The sequence below is a fragment of the Myotis brandtii genome, unplaced genomic scaffold, assembly GCF_000412655.1.
Source record: "Myotis brandtii unplaced genomic scaffold, ASM41265v1 scaffold622, whole genome shotgun sequence".
NCBI classification, from domain to species: Eukaryota; Metazoa; Chordata; class Mammalia; order Chiroptera; family Vespertilionidae; genus Myotis; species Myotis brandtii.
In genome coordinates this window covers 151,584-168,564 of record NW_005370376.1, presented here as the reverse complement: position 1 = coordinate 168,564, position 16,981 = coordinate 151,584, and the positions used below count along the sequence as shown (strand labels likewise).

General features: G+C 40.3%; 1 protein-coding gene across 1 annotated transcript; it reads left to right on the top strand.

Annotated features, from left to right (window-relative positions):
• The first annotated feature begins 4,855 nt into the window (after positions 1-4,855).
• RGS21 (regulator of G-protein signaling 21) lies at positions 4,856-16,140 on the top strand. The gene is made up of 4 exons (XM_005880057.1): positions 4,856-4,866; positions 5,814-5,890; positions 9,155-9,321; positions 15,937-16,140. The coding sequence occupies exons 1-4, from the start codon at positions 4,856-4,858 to the stop codon at positions 16,138-16,140; spliced, it is 459 nt and encodes a 152-aa protein (XP_005880119.1).
• Positions 16,141-16,981: the final 841 nt, after the last annotated feature.

The window sequence follows — 16,981 nt, the reverse complement described above, 5'->3', positions numbered from 1 at the left end:
TGGCCTACATTCCAATTGAAATAGTCCTTTATAAAATACTTTATTGAGCTTTATTACTATCTCCCTGACGGCTATCCTACCTTCCGTGTTTTCTGCATGGACTACTGAACTCTTTACCGCCTAGTAAAGAGAAAGGGAAGGTTAGCTTCGGAGAAAAATTAAATAGAGGCTGAGTGTACAAGATGCCAACACAGAAATTTGAAACATGGGGGAGAAAAGTCAATGAAACAGTTATTGGTCTCTATGTTGTTAAACTACTCAGCTACAGTAAAGAAAGACTATAAGGAGTCCTTTAATACCTATGAAGACTATGAGATCACAGCATGAAGTTAAAAATTCATTACAAAAAAAAAGAGAGAGAAAAGCTGATGGTTTGATCTGGATAATATGTTTAGCTTTACTCATTTCTATCATACTATTCAAAATTAATTCTAATTAATTTAGGTATATGAATGCATTGGTATGCAAAATGATATTTAACTTTTAAAGCATAAGAAAATGCATTTTTGCCTGCATTAGAAGGCTTGTTAAACTTCTCAATATTTCACTTTACGGAGGCAGATGTTCCTTTGACTATCAGTGACTTGGGATTCTAAAATAACACAAAGAGAGAGCACTTAGGACACACAATCCTGAGATGTGACTAGCAAGCAATGTGACGGATTTGTCAACAAGCATTCCAAGATCTAAGCAGCGAAACGAGCGTTCTCTCTCTAAGCAGCCACTTTGGGGGATTAGACACATTTCAGTGGTGTTGCCGTTGCTCAAAACATTTCAAACTTCTTTCTCCGAGTGCTCTCAGAAATAATTTATGAACCATACAACACTCAGCCTCGCTGCTTTATAAATTACGTCTCATAACTGGAGGCAACGCGGAATTGAAAAATATTATTTTCTCTTCCCTCCTGTTTATAAAAAGAGACAAATTTTAAATGATTCAGCCCCCAAATAACTGCTTTCATAAGCCTATTATATAAATCCAGAAAGACAATTGTAAAACTAATAACAATCGCAATAATAATTATCTACCTTCCCTTTTCTTTTCATTTGAATAAGAACATAATATGGACGAATGCTTGTGCAACTTGGTTGTGAGCTGTCCCTCTCATCTAAGCTCGTTCCTGCTGGTCCTGTTCGTTCTTCCAGTGACCACGTTGGCCAGTCACACAGTATCTGACCTCTCCTCATTCTCTTGAGCCTCTCTTAGTCACGTGACACTCTGGATCATCTTTTCTATTTGCCAAAATGCCATGAACAGCGTTCCTAAAGGAGATTCACACACTCCCTAACTTAGTCTTCCTCTGACCTATTGTGCTGTCTTCCTCCCCAGTTCATGTTAAGTGTTGCTCTACCTATCGAAGTTCCTACAGTATTTAAATATTTCTTGAATAAGTAGCTATGTCCTTGGCTCTCTGCACTATTTTTTCTGAGCTATGTCCTTGGTGAAATTAAATCTCCCAGGTGGAACTACTAAAATACCAAGTCCTACTATTCAACCTTGCTCCACCCCTACCCTCTTCGAGCAATGCAGTCTTAAGCAAGTCATTTAACTTCTCTGAATCTTAGTTTCCTCGTACATAAAATGGGAATAAAAATAGTGTCTCTCTCATAGAATCATGACCAGGGAGATAATATGGAGGAAGTGTCTGATACATTTTAAGTGTCCAATTATTTTAACTATTATTGGTTTTTCCCCCCTCAAATTTTTTATGACATTTTCCCTTGGGTGTCATGCAATCAATTTACCATGCTTTTAAAAATGCAAACATTGTCTAGAACTTGCACCAAGTGTTACACTCTCACTTAGATGAAATTATGCAAGCACCAGAATTACACTCTTTTTTTAACTGAATCTATTGGGGTGATATTGGTTAATAAAATTATGTAGGTCTCAGGGGTACAATTCTATAATACATCATCTGTGTACTGTATTGTGCATTCACCACCCCAAGTCACGTCTCCTTCCATCACCATGTGTCCCTCCCTTTACCTTCTCCCTTTACCTTTCCACCTCCCCCACCCCATTTCCCACTGGTAATCACCATATTTTGAGTTTGGGGGTTTTTTTGTTTGGTTGGTTGGGGTTTTTTGGTTTTTTTGCTTAATCCCTTTACCTTTTTCACCCAGCCCCCCACCTCTTCCCCTCTGACAGCTGTCAGTCTGTTCTCTGTATCTATGAGTCTGTTTCTACTTTGTTTGTTAAATTATTTTGCTCATTAAATTCCACCTATAAGTGAAATCATATGGCATTTGTCATTCTCCAACTGGCATATTTCCCTTAGCATAATACTCTCCAGGTGCGATGCTTACATAATAATTTTTCTCCTACCTTTAGTGGTGAAGTGCTGTCACCTGTATGTGACAGGAAGTTGATCACACTTTGTAAACATCTTTCTGCATCTCTAAACCTGATTTTTCCTGCTCACTTCTCCAAACCAGCTCTTCTTTTGTTATCACTGTGAGTGCTGGTAGGAAGACCCTCTGCCGGCTGCCAGGTTTGAGCTCTGTCCTATGACCCACTCTGTCTTGTCCCTTCTACACGGGCATCCCACAACTGGCACACTTTTGCATCCCCTGCCATGGCCCTGTCCGAACCCATCATCTCCTGTTCCGACCACCACCTATACTTCTAACTCTCCCCACCCCTGCCTTTATTCTCATACTCTTCCAATTCGTTCTACACACAACCTCACAGGTGAATATTTCAAAATCGCCAATTTCATGCTATCTGACTGAATTTTTGTATTCCTATACCACCTATAGCGATTTCTTACATAATGCAAACACTCAAAACATTGTAGAATAAATCTCATATCCTTACAGAGAAACCCCCACAGATTGCATGATGCTAGTGGTACGGCCCATAGCATCATCTTAACTATGGTTCCGTGAATGTCAAGCAAGGAGAAGAGGAATAAAGGGAACATAAATAAATAGCACTGTGTAGGATGCTCTGGACATGACTCAGCCCATCATGCTCGCAGGCAGGAGCTGTGACAATGGTATTGCAACCCCTGGGACTAAGCGTTGGCGATGTCTAGATGTCTCAACAATACTTACACATGACCCTCTTTGGCCAAGATGACTGGACACAATAAAGAGTCATTCAGCCCAAGAAGACAGGGTACTTACTCACCGCTCATGTATCAGGAACCTTCATTTTCATTCATTGGATCCACTTCTTAGCTTTCCCTGAAAAATTAAAAGCATGTAAGGAAGGGACGTGCCCAGTAAATGAACAGTCGAGGGTCATGAGGAATCCTGCCCTGAATGCGAAACAGAAATTTCATTTTTTTAGTTTAAAGTGTGTATGTAAAATAAGCCTACTCTGGCTCCTATTTCTGACAGACTTAGCATATTTTTAATGGGGGGGGGGGTGTCTTTATATTTTAACAGTTTACTTTTCCACAACGTTCATGCATATGTTGTCAAGTTAGTACTTCATCATCCCCCCTCAGCAAAACAAAGTCTAAATCTACTTAATGATTCGGCTCTTGCATATCATAAGAACATTACTTAATGGGGCTTGAATGAACAAAATGGGCTGAGCTAATTGATGAGATCCTTTCTTAATGATACACTGACTTTTTAGGTCATCTTTTCTACTCCCATCGGGCTCGTTAGCCCTGGGCCCCTGCAGCCGAGGCGCCCCGTGGCGTTTCTACAGATCCACCACGTGGGGAAGTGTCCGTCCGCACTCAGGAAGGGGATTCACAGGTTTCTGCTGTCTCCTGACCCCTTTTTTCCTTCCGCCCTGAAATTCATCAGTCACCCAGGAGTGTTTGATTTACACTGAGGGTCATAAATAAACACCAGTAGAATTTTACTCCAAAAGAACTCTGTTAAGCTGGGATAAAAGCTTGCTGCAGCATAGGGGTTATATGTACACAACTTTGAGCATGAATAGAAATGGCAATACGCGGCCTTGGTGTTGATAAATATACTCAAGCAATTTAACCTTAAACATTAGCATTTTGTAAAGAAATATTGGCATAAAAATGCCATGAGATTCATGGTTGTAAAAAAATAGACAAATATACATAGAAAAGTACACACATTGCCAAAGCCGGTTTGGCTCAGTGGATAGAGCATCGGTCTGCGGACTGGGGGGAATTGTAAAAGGTTTCGGTCATATACAGTTGTACGCGGCCTTGGTGTTGATAAATATACTCAAGCAATTTAACCTTAAACATTAGCATTTCGTAAAGAAATATTGGCATAAAAATGCCATGAGATTCATGGTTGTAAAAAAATAGACAAATATACATAGAAAAGTACACATATTTTTTTTAAAAAAGCATAATGCCTTATGCTGTAACATTTTAGTCCACGAATAAAATTGTAAAAATAGTTAGACATATACAGTTGTGTAAGATAGCTATTAAAAGTAGAGTCTTCCTCAGACTTTTGAAAGTCAAAGAACCAAGAAAAACAAAATAATCTTTTGACAGCTGAAAGACCTGAAGGTGAATATTAAACTTTACACAATTTTTTTTTTCTGAGTTGATTCAACCTCATGCGAACAATAGTTGTCTTGCAAATGGATGTCTATGAGCTTGAGGAACCAAACTTTCACATGGAATTTATTTCAGCGTCGCCACAGACGGGAAGCGATGTCGCCTTGATTCAGAGAGTTATTTGTTACCTAGAAGTTGAAGTGTTTTGACCAGAGGAAAGTTAACAACAAAATGAAAAACCTGAGGCTAGCGTGATTTAAAGAATGCTAATGGTGACCCGGGGCACAGGTATCTGCATAGTAACTGTGATGTCCCGCTGTCCTCCCACCTTCAGCCTCGAGATCCATCAGAAAGTGAAACGTGGCATCACCCGGGACAGTTGGACAGAGCGACGGAAGATGCCAATGAAGTGAGTTGCCCTTTAAAGCTATTTCTGTCTCAGAGGATGTGCAAATTCGTGTCTTGTTTCCTTCATTTATGACAAATATGCTAATTGTTGCCTTTCTTCCTGATTTCCTTTTCTCCCTTCTCTACTGATTCCTTGTCCATTTCTAAAACATGTCAACAACTCGGTTCATTTTTATCCTTGCTCAGATATAAAAGAAAGGTTCTAGGAGGGAGGAAAAACCACTGAGCTTCCTTTAAGTGAGGCTTCGCCAACGTATTCAATGTTTGAGTTAGAGACAAAAGATACATATATGATCCTTGCGAAGATTATTCATTGTTGCAACGTTTACTTACTAATTTGAAGATGGCTCTGAAATGCTGGCTAAGGAGGCAGCTGTCACTTCCCCGAGCACATGGGCTCCTGGCTTGAATTTCCCATTCTCCAGCGCACCGCTAATTGACTGTGAACAGCTAAGTCGTTGGATGCCACGGTTTTTAATGCAATACAACTGGTTCTGGCTGGCGCGATTAGCGGGGTAACTGGTAGCTTTCATGCAGTTCCCATCTGGCCTGGCTCTTCTCTGGACACAAAATGTGGGGACTGCTGGCCTTGATGGTGCTCGCTTAATGAAGGAAACAGAAAGGAAATCAGCCAAAACCCCATGAAATACTAAGTGCGATTTTGGCTCCAGCTCCACGGTGAATTTTCACGGCAAATCTCACACGTACACACACAAATACACAGTTACTCTGATTATGCATTGCAATTATACAAGAATCAACTCTGCTTCGTGCGCTCATAAATGTAAACCTACTCTTGCCCCAACCTGGCTAATTCTGGTTGATCTTTCCCAGTTGGATCCAATGGTGCAAAGTTCATTTAAATGATGTGATTCAACAAACACACGTAACTCAGATATGACCATAGATTACAGAAGAAAAAGATCACAATGCTATTGTCAAGGGTAGATGTTGTTTCCACAGGTCACCAACGGCAGAGGCAGCGGCGTGGTCTGAAAACATGGACACTCTTTTAACCAACCAAGGTGAGAACCAACTCAGAATCGGTCTGAACATACAACACTTAAAAGTAAATGGTTAAATCCTGAAAGCGATAGACATATTATACGCATCGATGTTTTTAACTCTCTATCCCTCTCCCTTCCTCTCTGTAAAAAATCAATAAAATATATTTTTTTTAAAAAGTAAATGGTTAAATCCTGAAAGCGAGAGATGTATTATAGAGTGTGACTTTGATCTATATTCAAAGTATAAGATTCTCCACAGTCACATAAATTTATACAGGCCCGGAGTCTAAGTGGAATTGGGTTGGGCCAAAAATAAAACACGGTTATGGAAACTCCAAACATTAAAACAGAAAGCAAGTGCAGAATCTTTTCATCCCCTTAAACTCATTATCATGTGATGTATATAATGACTATTTTTCTTACAAGTTGAAAGAAACATACACACTATTGAAGAGTTGAGAACTTAGATAAATCACTTGTTTTTCATGTCCTGTAAGCCAAAGTAAAGTTTACAAAGTATTTATTTCAACTGAGCTTTTCTTGTTTTTAGGAAATACAAAACCATATTTAAATGAATGTGTGTATATTAATGTACACATGTGTTAATGTGTATTTATATTAGATATGATGGCTCAATAAGGTAATCTTGGCCAATTATAAATAAAATATCCCAGATGACACAAAAATAGTCACTGACGAAGGTTGCTGGAACTTCTTGTGTTAAATCATTCTGCTCTGTAGCAATTCTATCTCAAATGAGGGGAAAATGACACCAGAGACATATATAGAGAAATTTTAAAATATTGTATTGTTTGAACTAATCAAATGGCATTCCCATTTTAAATCCATGAAGTAAATATCAGAATATTAGAAAAGTTTAACACATGACGAAGCTGAATAAATTCTCCATAGCTGTGCATTCATATACAGAGAGAGTTATACCGAATTAGATGAAACTGTATTCTGATGTTATCACTCTTAAATAACTCATTCCTAAAGCACAGACATAAAATAATTCACATTCATCCTATAATTCAACTAAGGTCAGATTGGAAACACCTCAAGAATACAGAATTGCATTTTTGTAAGTTTTGAATGGCACGGTTGGTTTTCCTTTTTCCTTAAATGGATACCCAGTGGGACAGGTTGGATTAGCTCAGAGCAGGAAGTTTCTCAGCCCGTGGTGACTCTGCAGCTCAGAGCAGGGTGGGCTGTCTCACAGAACACAGCCGTGAGGCTCAGAGACCAGAGCTGATGCTTGCGTAGGCACCTCTCCTGGGGTGTATAACTCATGCCCACAGATTCATCCGAACAGCTGCTTGGTTCTTGTATTTATACCACCAGAGAAAGAGCTTACAGGCCTTCAATGCTCTTGATAATAAGATGGCTCACCAGATTACCTAACTGTTTTGTTGACATGTGAGATGCCTCCCATGCACTGGGCATAGGCGTTAGAGTAGGTTTCTCCAATGATGACTGAATTCTTTCTTTCATCAGCCCCTGCTGGATCTAACCAACAGCCATTCCATCCTGCAGAGCGTGCCCTCAGATAATCGGATTTTAATTGTATGCAGCATATTATTCCAAATTCACTTGACATCTTTTGAACATCGAAATTGTATGTATAGAATAGAAAAATAGTTCAATACATAGTGTGTCCGTGACAGCGATAACTAGCTCCGGTTTGGGTTGTGTATCCTGTTCCATTGTGTCCTTGAATGATAACGGTTGTTGGTCCAGAGTAGCCCTTCACTGAAATCTCAGGATGGGAGAACACAACAATTGCTTCTTGATCTCTAACTACCTGTCTCTCTAGGATGTATTTAGATCGTCTTCATTGGGGAAAAGCTTCATGTGCCTTCATGAACCTACAATATTCTTCCAGTATTCTTAAAAGCATATTTTATCCTCAATATACAATACATTTTATCATAAATTCTGGGTAGAACCCTCAAATTCATCATTGTTTGGGCCAAACACCTAGTAAATTTTCTTTAAGGGCTACTAAGAGGATTTTTATAACCTGAATTTGTGTGATTGGAGCTTCTTGGGTGTATTTTTAAATTCGGGAAGCATGCAGTTCATTGAATTTTTTATTGTGCTCACATATTAACGACATCCATAGTCTCCAATATTTCTACGGAGAATTTTAATTGGCACCCGATAACCTTTTGCAGTGACTTGTTATTTCAACTCTATTGCAAAAGTTCAAAAAAATACACACATTGTTAAGTCTATTTTAATCCACCTATCACCCCATTAAAGGGAGAAGCATTCACACCAAATATCTTGCCAGTTACCTTTTTGGTTAAGGATTAGAATTGGCCAATATAGTCACCCCAAACTAATTAGTGCCAGCCCCTCCTCCTTCGCTGCAATAAGCCAAACCAACATCATGTAATCTCCCAGCATCAAACTGTGTTTTCTGAACAACTCAGAACAACCAAGAAATTCTTACTCTCTGCCTGGCCGGCGAGGCTCAGTGGTTGAGCATGGACCTATGAACCAGGAGTTCACAGTTTGATTTCCGGTCCTTCAGGGCACATGCCCAGGTTGCAGGCTCGATCCCCAGTAGAGGGCATGCAAGAGGCAGCTGATCAATGATTCTTTCTGATCATCGATGCTTCTGTCTCTCTCCCCCTCTCCCTTCCTCTCTGAAATAAATGAAGATATATTTTTAAAAGAAATCCTGGCTTTAAATTAGAAACATCATTAACTTGGTCTGGGGTTTTCTATTAAGTAACTGACATTAAGACTTTCCCCTAAACATAATTCCTGGACTCCTTGGATCTAAAAAGAAAAAGTACAGGTTTTCTTGGTTAATAGAGCTAATTCTAGAACCACAGATACAATATTTTATATTTATGATGACTGATCCAAGTAAGGTTTTTAAAGTTAAAAGCTCAAACATATTGCCCTAACCGGTTTGGCTCAGTGGATAAAGCGTTGGCCTGTGGACTGAAGGGTCCCAGGTTCTATTCTGGTCAAGGACATGTACCTTGGTTGTGGGCACATCCCCAATAAGGGGGTAAGCAGGAGGCAGCTGATGGATGATTCTCTCTCATCGATGTTTCTAACTCTCTATCCCTCTCCCTTCCTCTCTGTAAAAAAATCAATAAAATATATTTTTTAAAAAAGCTCAAACATATAAATGCTATATTTAGAGGAATGATAAATATTTGCCACTGAAGACTCCATGAATGCTCACCCTATATAATATACTTATTTGGGGCATGTTACTGAGTTATATGGTATACAAAAATTTTCTTACATATCTTATAGCTGGTCTAGATGCTTTTCGAACATTTCTCAAATCAGAATTCAGTGAAGAAAATGTTGAGTTCTGGCTTGCCTGTGAAGACTTCAAGAAAACGGAAAGTGCCGAAAAAATTGCTTCCAAAGCCAAGATGATTTATTCTGAATTCATTGAGGCTGATGCCCCTAAAGAGGTGAGTGAAAGATTCCAGCTTCATGAATATGCATCTCCCAGCAAATCTGCTTGCAATTAAAAGGCACTGAATCCGTCTGAAGGGAAATCAAATTGCCGCTATGTATTCAAATAGAAAGTGTCTGTAAACTCCAGTGCATGTTCCTGAGGACGACCCTCCCTCCTTCACTGACTCAGCAAGTGTTTTCAACCCTGTGTCCGTTTCCTTCGCACAGCATTCAGGCTCTGGGGAAACAGTACCTGCTCTCTCCGACTCAACAGCTCTGGAGTTAACCCTCCAGAAATCCCACTGAAATGTGCTCTTGGATTTTGAGTTCGCCTTGTCTTTCCTTTTCGAAATCAGGGAAGTCAGTGAGGAATAGAATTTTGAAATTTTTTTTAATTAAAAATAGCATATGGGCCTGGCCGGTGTGGCTCCATGGTTGAGGGTCAGCCTATGAATCAGGAGATCATGGGTTCGATTCCCGGTCAGGGCACATGTCCAGGTTGCAGGCTTGATCTCCATAGGGGGGATGCAGGAGGCAGCTGATCAATGATTCCCACTCATCATTGATGTTTCTATCTCTCTCTCCCTTTCTCTCTGAAATCAATAAAAATATTTTTTTACAAAAGAAAACAATGTGTGGGGAGAGAAACAACTCCTAACCAACAGTATAAATTCTTCCTGTTTCATGTTTTGGAGGTCCCCACTATGGCAGATAATCATGTCTCCCTTTCCGAAAGAAGGGTTTGCTGACCTGTATTTCTCTGATGGTGAAAATGAGCCAAAAGTGGGAGGCCCTGTCTTAAGTGATCAAGACCCACCTGTACCACTTTAGGGTCAGAAAAATAGGGGGGGGAGCCTTAGCGAGAAATCTGGAATGACTTTGATAATAGCCCCCCAAAAGTGTTGTATGTTAACATCACATTTTTATTTGATTTCTAGCACTAAAACCATGATCACCTCCACATACCTCTCTAGTGTTTAACTTTAAAGTTTAGCAACTTCTATTTTAAAACTGCTTTGATTCCTCACTGAATATATTTTGATGGATAAGTAGCAAACAGGAAGCTACATTAACTACCTAGTACAAGTCATCTTCCCAGAGGGGCAATGGCCACATCCTTCTAAGCGACAGTTACCGTATTTTCTGATCCAAACTTAGAACTCGTGGTTTAAAAAGGGTTGTTTACTTACGGGGACAAAAGACAGCATAGATGAAACGCAAACACTTTCACAAAATCTAGGGCCTAAACTTGCCATAGTTCAAGTTTTACATGGACCTTAATTACAGCAGCACATACTGGCCCAGTAGGACATTCCAGAAATATGAACCACTGAAAGCAGTGTCTGGAATTTGTAGAAGAGAAAAAAAAGAAATTGACCTCTTGTGGATCTATTTCAACATTCATTTTCTAGTCACCATGTAAAGAATCAATAAATAATTCTAAAAAATGTAAAATATTATAGCATATAAGATTCATCAAGTTGATTAATGCATCATCCCCTAAAAGACTTTGAAATCAACTCTAAAGATATTCTATTTATAGTGATATTGGTTTGAAAGCCAGATTTTTTCTTCTTCTTTATGAATCCATGTAACTAACAGTGATTGCTTTAGGATTTTCAGCTGTCCATATACATTGTGGTGTTCTACGTTATGACTGCATATGTGATGGTTTCTTTCGTTTCTCTTGCCCGAGTGAAGGTGTTAGTACTGCGCATCATTTATTTCTGTCTCCAAAACCAATCACGAGAGGGGAATGCGGTCCTGGGCATGGATGGAATTCTTCCAGATGTTACAAACCTCCCACTCTCAACTCTAACAGCCACCCTTGAGAATATCATTCAGGAAGTGCGTTCGCCTTTAATGATGCCAAAATGAAGTCAGACTAGAGGTGTTAGTGGTGATTACATAGAATTATGTCACCCAAAGCAAGATTATAGGCGGCTTTAATTTGAAGAGGGATTTTTAAGCGCTGCTGTGAGGGAGGGCTCGCTAACAGACTGCCTGCCCCATGTTAGGGGGGCCTTTTACATACACAGGCACACACCTTTGCATAATGAATCTCCTGATACACTTACAGTCTAAATGAGGAAGGCTATCTCATTTGAATGCGAGAGCACCATCGACAACCTTTTATTCAAATTATGTGAAAATATATCAAGCTCAGTTCAGGGTCATAGGAAAGCCAAAGGGGACACTGTAAAATGTACTCTTCCTGCAAAAATAATGTGCTGACAGCCCAAAGAATTTAAAACCGCTGGAGTAGAAAACGGGACTTGGGCATGCATCACATACATGAGCATTGAAAACATCCTGGATCTTTAAAACAAAACTAGAGGCCCAATGCACGAAATTTGTGCAAGGGGCGTGGCCATCACAGCCATGGACCTCGCAGCTGCGGCAGCTTGCCTCAGCCCTCGCAGCCCCGGCTTCGTCTGGAGTAGAGGCCCGATGCACGAAATTTGTGCAAGGGGCTTGGACCTCGCAGCTGTGGCAGCTTGCCTCAGCCCTCGAAGCCCCGGCTTCGTCTGGAGGGTTGTCCGGAAGGTTGTTTGGCTGTCCGGTCTAATTAGCATATTACGCTTTTATTATTATAGACTAGAGGCCCAGTGCACAAAAATTCGTGCACTGGAGAAGGGGTCCCTCAGCCCGACCTGCCCTCTCTCACAGTCCGGGAGCCCCCAGGGGATGTCCTACAGTCTGGCCTCCATCAGGGGAAGGCACCGCCCACATCACCCCACTGCTGCTGCCACTGCCGGCCACGGCCGCTGCAAGGCCTGAGCCCCGGGCCTCGATACAGTCTGGCCTCCATCAGGGGAAGGCACCGCCCACAACACCCTACTGCTGCTGCCACTGCCGGCCACGGCGGCTGCAAGGCCTGAGCCCCGGGCCTCGCAGCCACTGTGGCTTTGTCCAGATGGACGTCCGGAAGATATCCACCCTAATTAACATGTTACCCTTTTATTAGAATAGATTGTTTTTCAACGACTACCAGGAACAGCATTCTGATGACAGCTGTATTGAGGCCTTTTCAAAACTGACAGGATTTAGAAGCCTCTAAATCAGTGGTTCTCAACCTGTGGGTTGCGACCCCTTTGGCCGTCGAACGACCCTTTCACAGGGGTCACCTAAGACCATCCTGCATATCAGATATTTACATGACGATTCATAACAGTAGCAACATTACAGTTATGAAGAAGCAACGAAAATAATTTTATGGTTGGGTCACAACATGAGGAACTGTATTTAAAGGGCCAGAAGGTTGAGAACCACTGCTCTAAATGGCTGTGATGGCATTGAGGCTGTCATCCCGTAAGAATCACAACCTCTCATCTTGTTTTTCTGAGGTTGGCAGTGCAGTGGTTTCAGATTTCGAAGATAATCCGTGACCTTTTGAAAAATAAGGAATTAAAATATCATACCCCTCAGAGTCCTTGAAACTGAAGAGTATCCATGCAAACAAAATGCAAGCGACTTACTCATGTCAGTAAATAATGTTGATGGAACTCTGTTTATTTCATCAACTGATAAAAGGTCCAAACCTACTAGTTTGAGATGCTTAGCAAAATCTAAGCTCCTATGTAACTTTCAATGACTCAGAAGTTCCTCAAGATGGTACAGGTGGAAAGTATGCCTTCTGAAGGTCACCCCTGAGTAAGGTCCCTCCCACCGTCGCTTTATTCCAAGCTCAGCGTCACCGGTGTCTGACTGTCTGAGATAGAAATGTATCCATGTATCTCCTGGTAGAATCCAACCAAAATCCACATTTGAGATGAGTGGAAAGTGAGGGGTGAAGTCCGCAGACATGCTTCCCAGGAGTGATTCTATTACAGGAACTTATGAGTGAAAATATATATATTAGGACTAACACTTTCACTTTTTTCCTGATACTGAGATTTCAGAGAAGTGAAGGAGAATAGAGCACTTTTGGTGGCCTATCCTCAAATTTCACTTAAATGGACTTCTCAGGAGCACTTTGTAAAATTGATCCCTCTCGTTGTTGAAGTACTGTCTCCAATTGGCTTCTGGTCTTTCATTTCCTCCTCTCTGCTCACAGCTCTTTAACAATTCCTTATGCTGTTTCCACTCCTAACCCAACACCCAGTACGATGAGGGAGGCAGTCCTCATTCATTCTCTGCTGGCAGCGGCTCTCTCGGGATCTCTTCCAGGCCATGGCTGTCAGGGGCATCTCAACGTTAACACATTCACATCTGAGTCCTGGTTTCCTGCTCAAACTTTCTTCCACCTGAGTCCCTCTATCTCCGTCAAAGGCAACACCATTCTCCTCATTGCTCTAGCAAAATACCCGGCAGTCATCCCTGATTCTTCTGATCTGTTCATACCCCATATCCAATCCATCAGAACTTCTGTCATCTCATTCTTCAGACTATTTCTAAAAGCGGGTCACTCTTACAAGATTTTTGTTCCTTGTCCCAGATCATAACTATGCAATCACAAGTTCCATCCGTTCTACTTTTTAGATACCTTTGAAATCTATGCATTTCCCTTCATTTCCTGTGACATGACACAGCCTAGACCAGTGGTCGGCAAACTCGTTAGTCAACAGAGCCAAATATCAACAGTACAACGATTGAAATTTCTTTTCAGAGCCAAATTTTTTAAACTTAAACTATATAGGTAGGTACATTGTTACTAACTTAATTAGGGTACTCCTAAGGCTTAGGAAGAGCCACACTCAAGGGGCCAAAGAGCTGCATGTGGCTCTCGAGCCGCAGTTTGCCGACAATGGGCCTAGACCACCATCACTGCCCACATGAACTTCTGGCATGATTTCCTAATTATTCTTCCTTTTATCCACACCAAGCTATTTTACCACATGGCAGCCATAGGAGAAGACAGAGCCACCAGAAAAAAAAAGTCCAGACGACTTGGAGCAGAACTTGGAGACGGCAGAGAATTAACAAATCCTTTTCCTCTGATAATCAGATTGAATACTTAACATTAACGAAAGCCTTTGTACCCAAATCTGTTTAAGCAAGATGATGAAACAGCATAAATGAGAGCTTTAGGTGTCAGATTTGCTCTGGGAAATTAGACCAGCTTCATAGCTCCCACCAGGACAAGTAGGAGATGATTCAGGTATGAGGAAGCCAGGGTACGAAGTTTACATTTTATGTCATAAAAAAAGAATAGGTTTTCAGGTGAATACTTATCCGATGGAAATGCCATTTCGGTGAAATTAATGTAGGAATGCTATCTTAGAGTATTCAGAAGGGAAAGACATTATAAGAAGAAGTACCGAGTAACAGGTAAATTCCTTGGTTTGGGAAGAGATTCAGGGTTTTAAAAACAGCAACTAAACTAGAAAGATAGGGGTGAGAATGAAAAATGACCATTGGGAAATTACAAAGTAAAAGATGAATGAGGAAAAATATACAGGGTGTCCCCAAAAAAATGTATATCTACTGGCTGACATTATTAATTCCGATGGGTTATATCGGAAAAGAAAGAAACATCAATGGAGCTATCAGCTGTTAAAAGTGTGTATACATGTTTTGGGGGACACCCTGTATACACATGTAATGTATAGATGTTGTATATTTATACGCTAGGAGATCAGAGAAATAAAAGAGGTGTCAAACATATAATTGCCACGTTTCGAGCTTGAACAACTTGGAGAAAAATAATGACATTTAAACAAGCAGGGGGGTGTGATGTTTTGCCCCTGACATTAGCTGAGTTGCTAAGACCCATCTTCCTAAGACCAGTGATAGTCTTCTGGGAGGAGCGTCCCTGAGCATCACTCAGCTCTCCACAGCTCATGTGGGCAGTGCCTTGATAGAAAAACAAGCAAACCAGAAAATGAAATGGATAAGTCAGAAGTGCAAGGTTAATTATATATTTATCGAGTCCTTACCCTGTGCAAGGCCTAGTGAGGGACGCGGAAAATGCAAGTATCGTCTAAGTAACACAAAGTCCTTGGAGAGGCCAAAAAGGGGGGTGGGGGGCCAGTAGACAGCATGAGGTCGGTATAGAAGGGGGTGTGTAATTTGGTTCATTTGGGGGGGCGTGGAATATAGAATGAAAAGTAATAGGAATGGGTTAGTGGAAGCCATCCTAGTAAATCCTAGTTACTGTCCACCTCTGGAAGGTACACATTTTAGGTATTAAGATCAAAACACTAGGGGGGAAAAATAAAGGATGGGTGGGAAAAAGCAATTTAAAATCATAAAATATACTCAGTCCTCAGTGGGAAGCATGTAGGCAGCTGATCAATGATTCTCATCATTGATGTTTCTAGCTCCCTCTCCCCCCCTTCCCCGCTGAAATCAATAAAAATATTTTTTAAAAATTAAAAAATAAAAATAAAAATAAAATCATAAAATATTTTGGTTGCCTTTTCACTTGGCCATTTTTTTTTATAATCTCAAAGTAGGGTTCTTGCTGTGCTCACTGTCAACACCAAGCCTCCCAAGCTAGAAACAATGCACCCAGCGTGTGTTTGCATCGGAAAATGAGCTCATGACCTTTCCGCTGTTTTGCATCAGATTCTCTCTGTGTTTAGGAAAAAAAACAAACTCAAATAGCGTATGTGTACCTGCCATCTGTATAAATCGTGTATTCTTTGATTAAGCTAATCTCATGATATGCAACCTTATTTCCACAGATTAACATCGACTTCAGTACCAGGGACCTCATCTCAAAGAATATTGCAGAACCAACTCTCAAGTGTTTTGATGAGGCTCAGAAGCTAATCTATAGCCTCATGGCCAAGGATTCTTTTCCGCGATTTCTGAAGTCAGAGATTTACAAGAAACTGGTCAATAGCAAACAGGTTGGAAACAATAAAAAATGGCTCCCTTTCTTGTAAGGAAGATAAAGGACACACTGATAACCAGGTTATAATTAGGGGGGGAGCGGGGAGAGACAAATGATTGAACAGATCCACGCAATCACTACACTTCAAGGCAAAAATGGTTTCCATATACAAACACCATGTAAGTTTTTTAGGGTTTAGGAAATACGTTTTACTCCAATGGAAAAAATAATGCTGTAACTATGAAACCTGAAATTCTCAGTCATTTGTTTAGAATTTATTCCTTTTATCAGATACTTAACATTTTTCTACTGGGAGAGTTCAAAGGGAGTTTGTGGAGAGATAAAACACTCTTAAACCATGAGTGGATAGTCTTACGACATTATAAATTCAAGAAACTATATATCTTCATGTTGCTGAGTGGAAGGCTGTTTAGCATCATAAATACGATTTTAAGTACTCTTTGCATTATTAAAAAAAAAACTCACTTCCATAAAACACAAATCTGAACCAAATACCTTGAGTGTATTCAACTATTTCTTTTTTTTTTTATCAGGATCTGCTAAATAATAATGTGGTGGTTATCTAAACTGCTATGACTCTCAGAGTAATTAAAAAGAAAAATTGCAGTAACACACATACACACACACACATACACAACAACACCAACAATACCATTGATCAAACTTTGTCAAAATATACCATTTGGTTTAATTCAATGGAATCACATAGGCATGTACAGAAGGGCCTTGAGGGTGAGGAAGATTGATTTTCTTAGATTAATAAGAATATAAAGAAAAGAGAAGAAATAAGAAGCATGGATAAGTCCTTATATGATGAACTGCATAGCAGCGATTGAGCGATTGTTCCATAAAACACAAATTATTGCAACATT

Coding starts and splice junctions, on each gene's coding strand:
- RGS21 (XM_005880057.1), top strand. Junction 5,891..9,154: donor CACTCTTTTAACCAACCAAG/GTGAGAACCAAC, acceptor CATATCTTATAG/CTGGTCTAGATGCTTTTCGA. Junction 9,322..15,936: donor AGGCTGATGCCCCTAAAGAG/GTGAGTGAAAGA, acceptor TTATTTCCACAG/ATTAACATCGACTTCAGTAC.